At 36.1% G+C, this 13,210-nt stretch overlaps 1 protein-coding gene across 1 annotated transcript in view; it reads left to right on the plus strand.

Annotated features, from left to right (window-relative positions):
- LOC110451183 (ras GTPase-activating protein 1-like) overlaps positions 1-10,970 on the plus strand; it is a 27,658-nt gene extending 16,688 nt beyond the window's left edge. The window contains exons 18-24 of the mRNA XM_021499056.1: positions 655-770; positions 1,761-1,847; positions 5,489-5,556; positions 6,245-6,333; positions 7,441-7,518; positions 8,875-9,000; positions 10,235-10,970. Coding sequence (XP_021354731.1) covers positions 655-770; positions 1,761-1,847; positions 5,489-5,556; positions 6,245-6,333; positions 7,441-7,518; positions 8,875-9,000; positions 10,235-10,303 — 633 coding nt within the window. The 3' untranslated portion in view covers positions 10,304-10,970. The remainder of the gene's footprint in view (positions 1-654; positions 771-1,760; positions 1,848-5,488; positions 5,557-6,244; positions 6,334-7,440; positions 7,519-8,874; positions 9,001-10,234) is intronic.
- Positions 10,971-13,210: the final 2,240 nt, after the last annotated feature.

Genomic DNA, 13,210 nt, shown 5'->3' on the forward strand with positions numbered 1-13,210 from the left:
TATGCTGATGCACTAGAGACTTAGGAACTAGAGACTTAGAATCTTTATGCTGATGCACTAGAGACTTAGAATCTATATGCTGATGCACTAGAGACTTAGGAACTAGAGACTTAGAATCTATAAGCTGATGCACTAGAGACTTAGGAACTAGAGACTTAGGATCTATAGGCTGATGCACTCCACAAATAGTCAGCTTATTCATGATTTCCTGATAAAGACCCTTGTTTTTTCAGTTGTTGAAAGTGTTTACTGTATATAGGATGGAAACCTCTGTTTGTTTCATCCTTCAAAACTAAGAAAAGTGTTGTTTATGAGCCACTGCTTTCTCACTTAATGTTTAGTGTAGATGTTTTTTGGGGGTTAAGCCATTCTTTTCATGTTGGGGTTTAGTGTAAATGTTGTGTTGTGTCAAAATCTGATCGTTTGTATTCAGAACTGCAAAGATTGGCACTTCAACTTGGAAGAAATTCTGAATATTTATAGAATATTTTTTCTTTATACCACCAGTTACTAACCAAGTGTTTTTTTTTTTAAAGATTTTAACATAACGCCTTATGAAAAAAGATCCTTTATATAAATAAGTGCACTGTTTTTATTCCGAGTTCAATGCCGTTTTGATATATAAGTTTTTCATGTATATGTGGTTTGTTGTAGTTGAACCCCACGCTATTAGAAAGTGGAGCCGACATAGCGGCCAACAGGGACAACTTCCTCTATCACCTTAACGATGTCACAGAGTCGATAATCAAAGCTATAGGCAGCTGTCCTGTGTAAGTATTGTTAGACGTGTCTTTTAGTTATTTTATGCAGAATCCTCTTTAAAATGGAAAACAATTCTGGTAAAATCTGAAGGACCTGTCAGTCCATGACAGTCTTAGCCAAGCCTCACCTCGTTCTAGAAGTTTATGTTGTTACCCATACACTTTATTTTTCAGAACAAATCCAATCTTTCCGATCTCACACACTTAGGTAGTAACCTTACAACATGAAATTGACAAATCTTGGGAAACAAGAAGCTTTCATTACAGAAAATATTTCTGAAATCTCACATTGTCCTGTCATTACACACAGTAATCGAGAGAAGTAGCACAATAAGCTGCATGATTTATTTGTCATCACCTGCATCTAGATTTTGAAAACCCCACAGCTTCATTACAAAGGGTGTTTAAAGTGTTTCGAAGTAAGTGGCCATACCCTAAACCCTTATAGAACCCCTTTATTTTTGTCAATGTGATTGTTTTAAACTGGGGTTTATAAATGTATCTGTTATAGAGTTTTAAACTAAGGTTTATACATGTGTCTGTTTTAGAGTTTTAAACTAAGGTTTATACATGTGTCTGTTTTAGAGTATTAAACTGAGGTTTATACCTGTGTCTGTTTTAGAGTATTAAACTGAGGTTTTTACATGTGTCTGTTTTAGAGTTTTAAACTGAGGTTTATACATGTGTCTGTTTTAGAGTTTTAAACTGGGGTTTATAAATGTATCTGTTTTAGAGTTTTAAACCGAGGTTTACACATGTGTCTGTTTTAGAGTTTTAAACTGAGGTTTACACATGTGTCTGTTTTAGAGTTTTAAACCGAGGTTTACACATGTGTCTGTTTTAGAGTTTTAAACCGAGGTTTACACATGTGTCTGTTTTAGATGCTGAAGTTCTGTTATATCAGTCTGTATCTGTGTGCTGAAGTTGATTTATGTCTGTTTAGCATCCTGAAGTTGATTTATGACAGTTTCTATATGCTGATTTGTTTTTGCATTTCAGGGTACTTAGATTTATATGTGGCTGTTTACAAAGAAGTGTGGCAGCCAAGTGGATAAACGATGAGAGTGTGAGAACGCGGGTTGTCAGGTAACGATGAGAGTATGTGAACGCAGGTTGTCAGGTAACAATAAACTTCCTTCTAAAGCAGAATTTGATATGGATCAGGTTTAGAGATAAAGATCTCTGTCCGACTGCACTGTAGTTTTTCGTATATACAAAAACTTCCCCTTAACTCTATAATGGTATAACTGTAGCAGAGTTTGGCCATCTCTATAATGGTATAACTGTAACAGAGTTTGGCCAACTCTATAATGGTGTAACTAAAGCAGAGTTTGGCCATCTCTATAATGGTATAACTATAGTGGAGTTTGGCCATTTTTATAATGGTATAACTGTAGCAGAGTTTGGCCAACTCTATAATGGTATAACTGTAGTGGAGTTTGGCCAACTCTATAATGGTATAATTGTAGCAGAGTCTGGCCATCTCTATAATGGTATAACTGTAACAGAGTTTGGCCAACTCTATAATGGTATAACTAAAGCAGAGTTTGGCCATCTCTATAATGGTATAACTATAGTGGAGTTTGGCCAACTTTATAATGGTATAACTGTAGCAGAGTTTGACCAACTCTATAATGGTATAACTGTAGCAGAGTCTGGCCAACTCTATAATGGTATAACTGTAGTAGAGTTTGGCCAACTCTATAATGGTATAACTGTAACAGAGTTTGGCCAACTCTATAATGGTATAACTATAGTAGAGTTTGGCCATCTCTATAATGGTATAACTGTAGCAGAGTCTGGCCAACTCTATAATGGTATAACTGTAACAGAGTCTGGCCATCTCTATAATGGTATAACTGTAACAGAGTTTGGCCAACTCTATAATGGTATAACTATAGTAGAGTTTTGCCATCTCTATAATGGTATAACTGTAGCAGAGTTTGGCCAACTCTATAATGGTATAACTACAGTAGAGTTTGGCCATCTCTATAATGGTATAACTGTAGCAGAGTTTGGCCAACTCTATAATGGTATAACTATAGTAGAGTCTGGCCAACTCTATAATGGTATAACTGTAACAGAGTTTGGCCAACTCTATTATGGTATAACTATAGTAGAGTTTGGCCATCTCTATAATGGTATAACTGTAGCAGAGTTTGGCCAACTCTATAATGGTATAACTGTAGCAGAGTTTGGCCAACTCTATAATGGTGTAACTGTAACAGAGTTTGGCCAACTCTATAATGGTATAACTGTAGCAGGGTTTGACCAACTCTATAATGGTGTAACTGTATCAGAGTTTGGCCAACTCTATAATGGTATAACTGTAGCAGGGTTTGACCAACTCTATAATGGTGTAACTGTATCAGAGTTTGGCCAACTCTATAATGGTATAACTATAGCAGAGTTTGACTAACTCTATAATGGTATAACTGTAACAGAGTTTGGCCAACTCTATAATGCTATAACTGTAGCAGAGTTTGACCAACTCTATAATGGTATAACTATAGCAGAGTTTGACCAACTCTATAATGGTATAACTGTAGCAGGGTTTGACCAATTCTATAATGGTGTAACTGTATCAGAGTTTGGCCAACTCTATAATGGAGTAACTGTATCAGAGTTTGACCAACTCTATAATGGTATAACTGTAGCAGGGTTTGACCAACTCTATAATGGTGGAACTGTATCATAGTTTGGCCAACTCTATAATGGTATAACTGTAGCAGGGTTTGACCAACTCTATAATGGTGGAACTGTATCATAGTTTGGCCAACTCTATAATGGTATAACTGTAGTAGAGTTTGGCCAACTCTATAATGGTATAACTATAGCAGAGTTTGACTAACTCTATAATGGTATAACTGTAACAGAGTTTGACCATCTCTATAATGGTATAACTGTAACAGAGTTTGGCCATCTCTATAATGGTATAACTGTAGCAGGGTTTGGCCAACTCTATAATGGTATAACTGTATCAGAGTTTGACCAACTTTATAATGGTATAACTGTATCAGAGTTTGGCCAACTCTATAATGGAGTAACTGTATCAGAGTTTGACCAACTCTATAATGGTATAACTGTATCAGAGTTTGGCCAACTCTATAATGGTATAACTGTAGTAGAGTTTGGCCAACTCTATAATGGTATAACTGTAACAGCGTTTGGCCAACTCTATAATGCTATAACTGTAGCAGAGTTTGGCCAACTCTATAATGGTATAACTATAGCAGAGTTTGACCAACTCTATAATGGTATAACTGTAGCAGGGTTTGACCAACTCTATAATGGTGGAACTGTATCATAGTTTGGCCAACTCTATAATGGTATAACTGTAGTAGAGTTTGGCCAACTCTATAATGGTATAACTATAGCAGAGTGTGACCAACTCTATAATGGTATAACTGTAGCAGAGTTTGGCCAACTCTATAATGGTGTAACTGTAACAGAGTTTGGCCAACTCTATAATGGCATAACTGTATCAGAGTTTGGCCAACTCTATAATGGTATAACTATAGCAGAGTGTGACCAACTCTATAATGGTATAACTGTAGCAGAGTTTGGCCAACTCTATAATGGTATAACTGTAGCAGGGTTTGACCAACTCTATAATGGTGGAACTGTATCATAGTTTGGCCAACTCTATAATGGTATAACTGTAGTAGAGTTTGGCCAACTCTATAATGGTATAACTGTATCAGAGTTTGTCCAACTCTATAATGGTATATCTGTAACAGAGTTTGCCCAACTCTATAATGGTATAAATGTAACAGAGTTTGGCCAACTCTATAATGCTATAACTGTAGCAGAGTTTGGCCAACTCTATAATGGTGTAACTGTAACAGAGTTTGGCCAACTCTATAATGGCATAACTGTAACAGAGTTTGGCCAACTCTATAATGGTGTAACTGTAACAGAGTTTGGCCAACTCTATAATGCTATAACTATAGTAGAGTTTAACAGAGTTTGGCCAACTCTATAATGGTATAACTATAGCAGAGTTTAACCAACTCTATAATGGTATAACTGTAACAGAGTTTGACCATCTCTATAATGGTATAACTGTAACAGAGTTTGGCCATCTCTATAATGGTATAACTGTAACAGAGTTTGACCAACTCTATAATGCTATAACTGTAGCAGGGTTTGGCCAAAGCACTTCTGCTGACCAGTTAGCTCAGTGGGAGTAATAGTATAACAATCTGAAGTTCAGGGTTCGAATCCTGGTCTAAATTGTTACATTCAGAAGACTGTTGCTGTTGTTGTCAATATTTTCATATTAAGTTCCGCAAGGTATGCTTTTCTGTTCAGAAATGATTTATCAAACCTGTACTATTATCATGCTGAGGAAGAAAAACTGTTTTGATGCGTGGTTGCTTTTTTTTGCAGTTGAACAAGGATCCTTAATTATTGTCCAGAGCATGTATATGAGCATTCAGTACTACTATATTACTATCAGAATTAACACAAACAATACATAAACTCTAAAACTGTTGGAGAAAAAAAAAATCATCCTTGTGAATATGTTATTTCTAAATCAGTAACTGTAAGGGACTGTGTGAGGTTCTTATTATTTACATGTTCTCATAAGTTGTTAAAACATTTTACACAGGGAAGTTTAATTCAGTTTGTCAGAAATGTGTTAGATATTAATTTGTTAAAAGAAAAACTTTCCACTACAAAGGTGTGTTTAATTTAGCAACATTACTGTTTTGTATTCACAGTGGGTTTATATTCTTGCGTTTGCTCTGTCCTGCGATCATCAACCCAAAGTCCTTCAATCTTATATCAGGTAAGAAATTTCTATCACATGCTATATAGAACTTTAAGTCAGGACAATTTCCGTAATATTTCCATAAAAAAAAATCAGCAAGGATGCGGGACTTAGGTGTTACTTTTCCAGCTGCTGCGTCAACCTTAAGTTTTTGGGTTTAGCTCTTGTTTCTCAAAAGTATAAGTGCTAGACCAACCATTCATTCGTCTTATATACTTCACCTCAATCCATGCATCAGTTGCTGAATGCGGTCTATATTTCGCGGTCCAGTGATTTTCACAGCATCTTCATCAATGTTAAGTTTTTGCGTTTAGCTGTGTGTTTCATGTGAATCTTATGATCAAAGCAGGGACAGGCGAGACATCTTATTACGTGTAATTCTTGTTTTATGTAAACATGGCAATACATAGATTTGCAATGTTGAAGTGTGGTTGCCAGGTTATTTAGATATTAAATGTTTCTTGACTGGATAGGTTGGTCACTGTTTGCCACTGGGCAAATCATCATTGATACAAAACAGATTGTCCCATTATGTATACATTGTCCAGAGATATACAAGCTCAACACAAACAATAAATGATGGATATGAAAGTTTGAAAACCTTCCTCTTTAGAACTACTGTTGCCAGAGTTTTAGTCATATTTCAGGTACAATTTTACATTGTTCACATACGATAACTTCCTGTTTGTTTGCATTTTTTTCATAGAAACTCCTACAGAAATGGCCTCCAGGACGCTTAAACTTGTCGCCAAAGCACTTCAAAACTTAGCCAATCTTGTAGAGTTTGGTGCAAAGGTAGGTCTTGGGAACTATGACTGGTAGTTTAAAAGCATATCAGGTTACCCAGAGGTGAGGCGAGCAGACTGTTTTGTGTGTTTATCTGATAATGGTGTAATAAATCACTTTCTAAAATTTTCATTGTGAATACAACATCAAAGTGATTTTCCTTGCTTTAACCTCATATTAATCAGTTTACAGAGTCATTGCAGGAAAACAATGGCCGTTAATATTAATGAAAAACTGGGTGTGAAACAAACTCGTTTATGTTTAGAAAATGTACCTATAATTGTGTGTCCATCAAATGCCCTGTTGACTATGCAACTGTGAAAGGTTATTTATTCATTTATTCAAACAATCTTCCAACAACCATCAAAAATGATACAGAATAATTATCCTGTAGTGTTACCTTGCTAGTTGTCAGTTTCTGTAATATTTGACTTTGACGCACATTAAAGGCAATAGATATAAGATATGTATACCAACACCATTGAAAAACAGATGAGCAATACAGGCCAATGGGCCACTTGTTTGAGATAGCTGTTTATCCATTCCCATCATTCTATGTCTACTTCACGTCCTTGCTATCTCCTACAATTCTTTTATTGGTCCGTGTTGTCTTGTGTTATTACATTCTATTATACCTAAAATCGTTGAATGGCATCCTAGCTACAGAGAGAGGCACCGAGACGAGGTTGTCCTTGCCCGTCTCCGGATTGGTCATTCATACATTACCCATTGTTATTTACTTAAATGTGATGTCCAGCCTCAATGTATAGCATGTCGGGAATCATTTACAGTAAAACACTTATTAGATTGTGTCGACTTTAAGTCAACTTGAGAAAATTTCTATAATAACATTACATGTCTTAAATCTCTTTTTGAAAACATAACTGTCTCTTCAATTTTGAGCTATCTGAAAGCTGTTGGTCTTTTGAATAAAATTTGAGTGATCACATAGCCACTTTCAATATTCAAATTGACGTTTGTCTTTTTACATTTAATTTTGTTTGATGTTTTCATTTTGCTTTGCCTTTTCCCCCCGACCATTTGTTGGCCCTAATGACGTCGACCTATCCTGTGTTGATGAGCCGTCAAGCATTAATAATAATGATAATATTGTAGGAATCCTTCATGGAAGTCATCAATCCTTTTATCAAAAGAAACAAGGAGAGGATGGTGGTGTTCCTGGACGAATTATCAGTAAGTACCTCCTCCTGCACAACACTGGATGTTCCTTACTGTAACTCATATTAACTTTTGTGAGAGATTTATTTTTCTGTTGAGCGATGATGAATTATCAGTAAGTACCTCCTCGTACACAACACTGTATGTTCCTTACTGTAAATCATATCAACTTTTGTGAGAGATTTATTTTTCTGTTGAGCGATGATGAATTATCAGTAAGTACCTCCTCCTACACAACACTGGATATTCCTTACTGTAAATCATATCAACTTTTGTGGGAGATTTATTTTTCTGTTAAGGACTTTCCACCCTTTGTAATACACATATTTTTGTGTCGTCATTTCCGTATTGGGTATTGGACATTTCAATGTTTAGGAGGTAAACAATGTGTAACAGTGCATGTGCACGTCAACTCCAGCTATCAGCACATTACTTGGAAATGTGTATATGATAAACTTGAAGAAATGTTTCCTGCAATGATCACACCTACTTCAGATGTAAAGCTTCCAATACCGTGACCTATATTGACTTGGGAAGACATAGACATAGATCAGAGAAGGTCGTATATGAAGTGTATGGAAAGCGAACACTGAAATTTCCTGTATATCGGTATACGATATATTAAAGTGTTACTGCAAAGGTTAAAACGTACAGAGGCACGGTAGTGTAGTGGTAGGATGCCGGGCTCATGACCGAAGGGTTGCGGGTTCGAGTCACGGCACGGCACTGTGTTGCATCTTTGAACAAGATACTTTACTCCACTTGTTCCAGTCTACTCAGCTGTAAATGAGTACTTGGTTGGGCAGTGTTAGAATTGTTGAATGCTAGCTGTTAGCGCCGTAATGGCAGCTCCGGCTGTATGTTCCCCAAGGAGTTAAGAAAGATATTGGCTGGTTGCAAAGGCCCTATAACCACGGATAATAATTTGTGAAACGCTTTGAGACGACCTACAAACTAGATTGTGATCAAGTGGTAAATAAGAACCTCAAATTTTTATTATTGTTATTATAAAACGTTTTTTTTAAGCCATCAGAAAGGTTATTGTTTTACCTGAAAATTCATAAGAATACATGTTGCTGGCACATTCAGATAAGGAATTGTAAGTATGTTAATGGTAAGCACTTGTACGAATCTGATAATTGGTTGGCCTGGGTGTACGAATCTGATAATTGGTTGGCCTGGGTGCAGAATCTGATAATTGGTTGGCCTGGGTGTACGAATCTGATAATTGGTTGGCCTGGGTGTCTGATAAGTATCGTATGTTTATCAGTCAAATCACTGTTGCTTTGAAATGGAATTTTAAGGATAACGTTCTTAGCACATGCGTTGAAGACATTTGTTTATAAGCCATTGTTGTTGTATATTACACAGAATATGTCGGAAGTGGACACGAGTCGACTTCAGGTGAACATCAACGACGTGGCCAGAAATCTTGCCACAATTCATCAGATCTGTGCCTCACATCTGATAGAACTCAGGAAACTTAGCGAGTCAAAGGTCAGTATACTGAAGGGGTCAGGACTGTGAAAGAACTTCCAGATATATAGAGCGTAGACTTTTTTTCTGATACTGTATAACATGAAATCTTCATTGTGTATAAATATTTGTGGTTTTCGTGGTTGTTATTGAACCACAAAAATAAACATAACGAATTTGAATGATACACGTGTCTAATGTTTGTTAATATGAAAGTTTGTACCACGAAACGATCTGAATGGCTTCAAACCACGAAGGAAAGTACCCACAAACATTTTGTGTTATACAGTACTAGAATTACCACTAGTCCAGCATAAAGTGAAAACCTTAATATGAAGTGATATTTTCACAAGCAACAAATCTCATCTCTGCCTCGCATATTCAGTCTTTGCGTATTGCAGAGTTATCTTCTCCTGGGAGCAGGTATTGATTGTTACATCACTTGTTTGTGAGAGTAACATCATCAATTTTTGAGAAACCAACGTAATTTTCTCACACAAACCAATGACGTAACAATCAATACCTGCTCCCAAGAGAAGATAACTCTGTAATACGCAAAGACGGAATAGTGGAACTCAGAAAAATCAGCAAGTGATTATGTTGAAGTTATTGGGCCTGTTAAAGAACTTTTTATGTAATAAAAACACTGCTATACTGAATACCTTGTTCAGTTTGGAACATAAGACTTCTTAGATAAGGTAGCATAATTCTTAACTTAGTATGCAGCACTTTACACAGCATAGTTGTGCAATCATAAAGCTAGGTTACATTCGCGTATCCTGGTTGAAACGGTACAGGCGGCGCAGAAATGTTCAATGATAAACGAACGCACTTGGACAGAGCTAAAAATGCACAGTTTTGGATAATAAAAAACAATGTATCAAGAATATTATGCCCTTCTTTTATCCGTCTACTGAATTACATAAAATATCTTAAAAACTACATGTACGTGGCTTGACATTGTTTTAGAAAGAAATAACGCAAACTAGCAATAATCTGCATTTTAGTTTGGTCAGGTACGTCTGGAACCCCCAGTCTACACGTGCCGAATATTCCTGAGGTCAGCCAACTGTGCCTGTTGATCTCTTCACAGGTTCAACCAGTTTGACCATTTCAACCAGATACGCGAATGTAGCCCAGTTCATCAAGACATTTGTTGAAACTTTCTCTTAGCTATAATGCACATTCTTTAATTTTGAATTTAATCCCAATGTGTTTGAGGTAATTGTGATGGTTGCTTTAATTGTCTTTTCAGACTTCTCTGAGGAAGCTGGTGGCAGTCTCAGAAATCTTATCCGACCACAAGAAGCGCTACATGACATGACATCTGTTCTCATCGGCTGCTTGTCATTATCACACACTGTATTTCAAGTTGGTTAGGGACTGGTTCTCCCTTCTTGATATTCATTTTCATTCACTTCGCCATTATTTGTTGGCCCATTTTGTCATGTGACATACGAACGATGCAGCATGTAAAAATGCTCAATTTCAAAATGCATGACTCATGGCGGAAGGCTATAAATAGATTTTGTAGGATTTATCAAAAGGAAATGACCTTGTTTCCGTAGAAGTTTGTGAAATGAACTCCGACATGGTGGTCACACTAGGTATTTATTATGAAGTTCTCGCACTAGTCCACCCAAGATGTTCTTTTCAACATAATGAAAGTTTTACTTTCCGAAGTTGTTTGTTGAAGTGGATAGCCTAACACAATATCATGCAGTGGATAGCGTAACTTTGCCTTGTATCAACTCAGTGGATAGCGTGACTTTGCCTTGTATCAACTCAGTGGATATTTGTGTCTTCGTTATGTGTCCACTCGGTGGATAGCGTGGCATTACCAGCTGTGGATCGTGTAACCATGATGGTCAGCCAGATCGGGTCCAGTGCCATTGTATCTTTGTCATTAAGATGCTTGATTAGGTTGAACTCTCCGATCTGAGTGGTGGAAGTTCCCTGGATAAAAACTCCAATAAAAAAAAACAATCTAATCAATGGTATATTTTTCTTCTATATAAAGTCACGATCTAAATAATTGATTTGTAATAGATCTTCTGGAGAAAACTTTTGCCCTTACTATCTTGAAGACTAAATATGGTTGAAGAATGGATTTCTTTTTTTTTTTAAGTGAGGGAGGGCACTTCTGTGATCCGATTGGCTGAAAGTAAGAAAAATACAGTTTTTATCTGACCAATGAGATTCAGGGAACGCACATCTGCTCATGATTGGTCAATAAATACACTGGCCAGTTTAGTATGAATAGAAGATGGTGATAAGATTGTTATATAGTGAGAATGAAAGAATAGGGTGAACGTGTGAGTTGGAAATACAAAGTAGAGCATGACTTAGTGTCCGGAAAATATTTTTGAACTAAAAAGTGACTTCTGGCTGTTGGTGACTGGAACACTTAATACAGAATAGTATTTCATGAAAAACTTGTCAAAGCATATATTTATCTTCACCTTGTATAATCAAAGAAATTTTATTATACCATGTATCATCGTTTAGAAAAAATCTGTTTCATATTTGTGCTTTGATGTCGATTAAAATGAAAATGATAAAATTTAAGGTAAATATTTTAGGTAACAATAGTATTGGATCAAGTGTTCAGAACCTATCTAGTTATTATAATAGTTATTTAAATATCATGTTCATTCGTGAACGAAAGTCTTCAAAAGGTGTATTATCATCTATATTGTATCTTGCTGAAAACATTCAGTTTTCAGTTTTCTTGTGTGTTACTGGTATTTTGAATTATTGATTAATCATATTAATCAACAACAAAGCACAATTAATTAGTAGATTTAGTAGATCAATTTTCAGAAAGATATAGTGTAAGAGTGGCTGTTTTATAAAGAGGCAGTGCATAGCTATCTTGGTTTGTAAGAGGTCCCATTTTATATCAGTAAGTAAATAAATGGGGCACAAACACTTTATAGTGGTCAAGAAATCTTCAAAACTATATATGAATAATGGATCATTCAGTTTATTGCCCTTTAAAATTATGTAGGGGCAGTTCCAGAAATAACTATTGGAGCGTGGGAGGCACGTTTTCAGAGACTCCACCAATCAAATTGTTGTGTCTTCAGCCTTGTTTCGCCATTAGACTATCAGCACAACAACAACATGTGTCTGCATCATGTTAGCTACATTTATTTTCATCTACAACAATAGTGGTGATGTAGCACCCATGTACACACAAAGTGGTGATGTGGCACCCAAGAACACACAAAGTGGTGATGTGGCACCCAAGAACACACAAAGTGGTGAAGTGGCACCCAAGAACACACAAAGTGGTGATGAAGCACCCAAGTACACACATAGTGGGTGGTACTAACTACCGGATCAAGTATGGAACGATTAACACTGATAACTACACAAATATTAAAAGTGATTTATCATGAATGGTAGGCAGGTCTGGATTAAGCCCTTCACCCATAATATGATAATTATAATACAGGTGCCTCCCACCCCTCCCATATGACTTTGGAATAGCCCAAGATATTTTTCTTGTTCTATTGTTTAACATTCCAGCATCTGCTAGCTGTGAAAAGTATAACAAATACCCGATTTGGCAACATTTGAAGTGTTTTAATAGGTGAGGCTCAGCATTAATGTGTAGGAAAGCAGACTTTGAACTGTGTTATTTCTTCGTACAGTATATTTACTGTATATTTTGCATAATTTCGCATTAAGCATTGATCGGGAATTCAAGTGTCATGCGAACAGATTTTTTTTATAACGCAAGACATGTACGTTAAGTGAAAGACAAATTAATCTCAACAGAAATGTTTGTGGAAAAGTCAGTTTGTGAGACGAAGTGTGTGCCAAAAAAAGCAGTAATACACAGTGTATATAAAACAGTGGTAGAGCTATTTATTTGTCAAGTATTTTTTTCAATTTGAATGGAACAGAAAAACATCAACGCTATATATAGAAATACATTTAACCCTTTTATATACAATCAAGTCTCCAATATTAGATCGGTTGGTCCCATTATCTAATTGGTGGGAAACAGATTCTCCCTTTTCATGGTCCAGACACTTGAGGTGGAAACATATAGATGTCTGGATTAACTAGGCTCTAATGTATATCACTTGATTGAGTGCTATTTAAACTGAGAACAGTTTTAATAAGAGATATTTAATATTTCCAAACTTTTTATTTGGATCACTTTATGAATGTGAGTTTCCAAAGGGGCTCAGTTTTATCAAAATTAATTAGGGTAATA

Source organism: Mizuhopecten yessoensis, unplaced genomic scaffold, assembly GCF_002113885.1.
Source record: "Mizuhopecten yessoensis strain PY_sf001 unplaced genomic scaffold, ASM211388v2 scaffold5875, whole genome shotgun sequence".
NCBI lineage: Eukaryota > Metazoa > Mollusca > Bivalvia > Pectinida > Pectinidae > Mizuhopecten > Mizuhopecten yessoensis.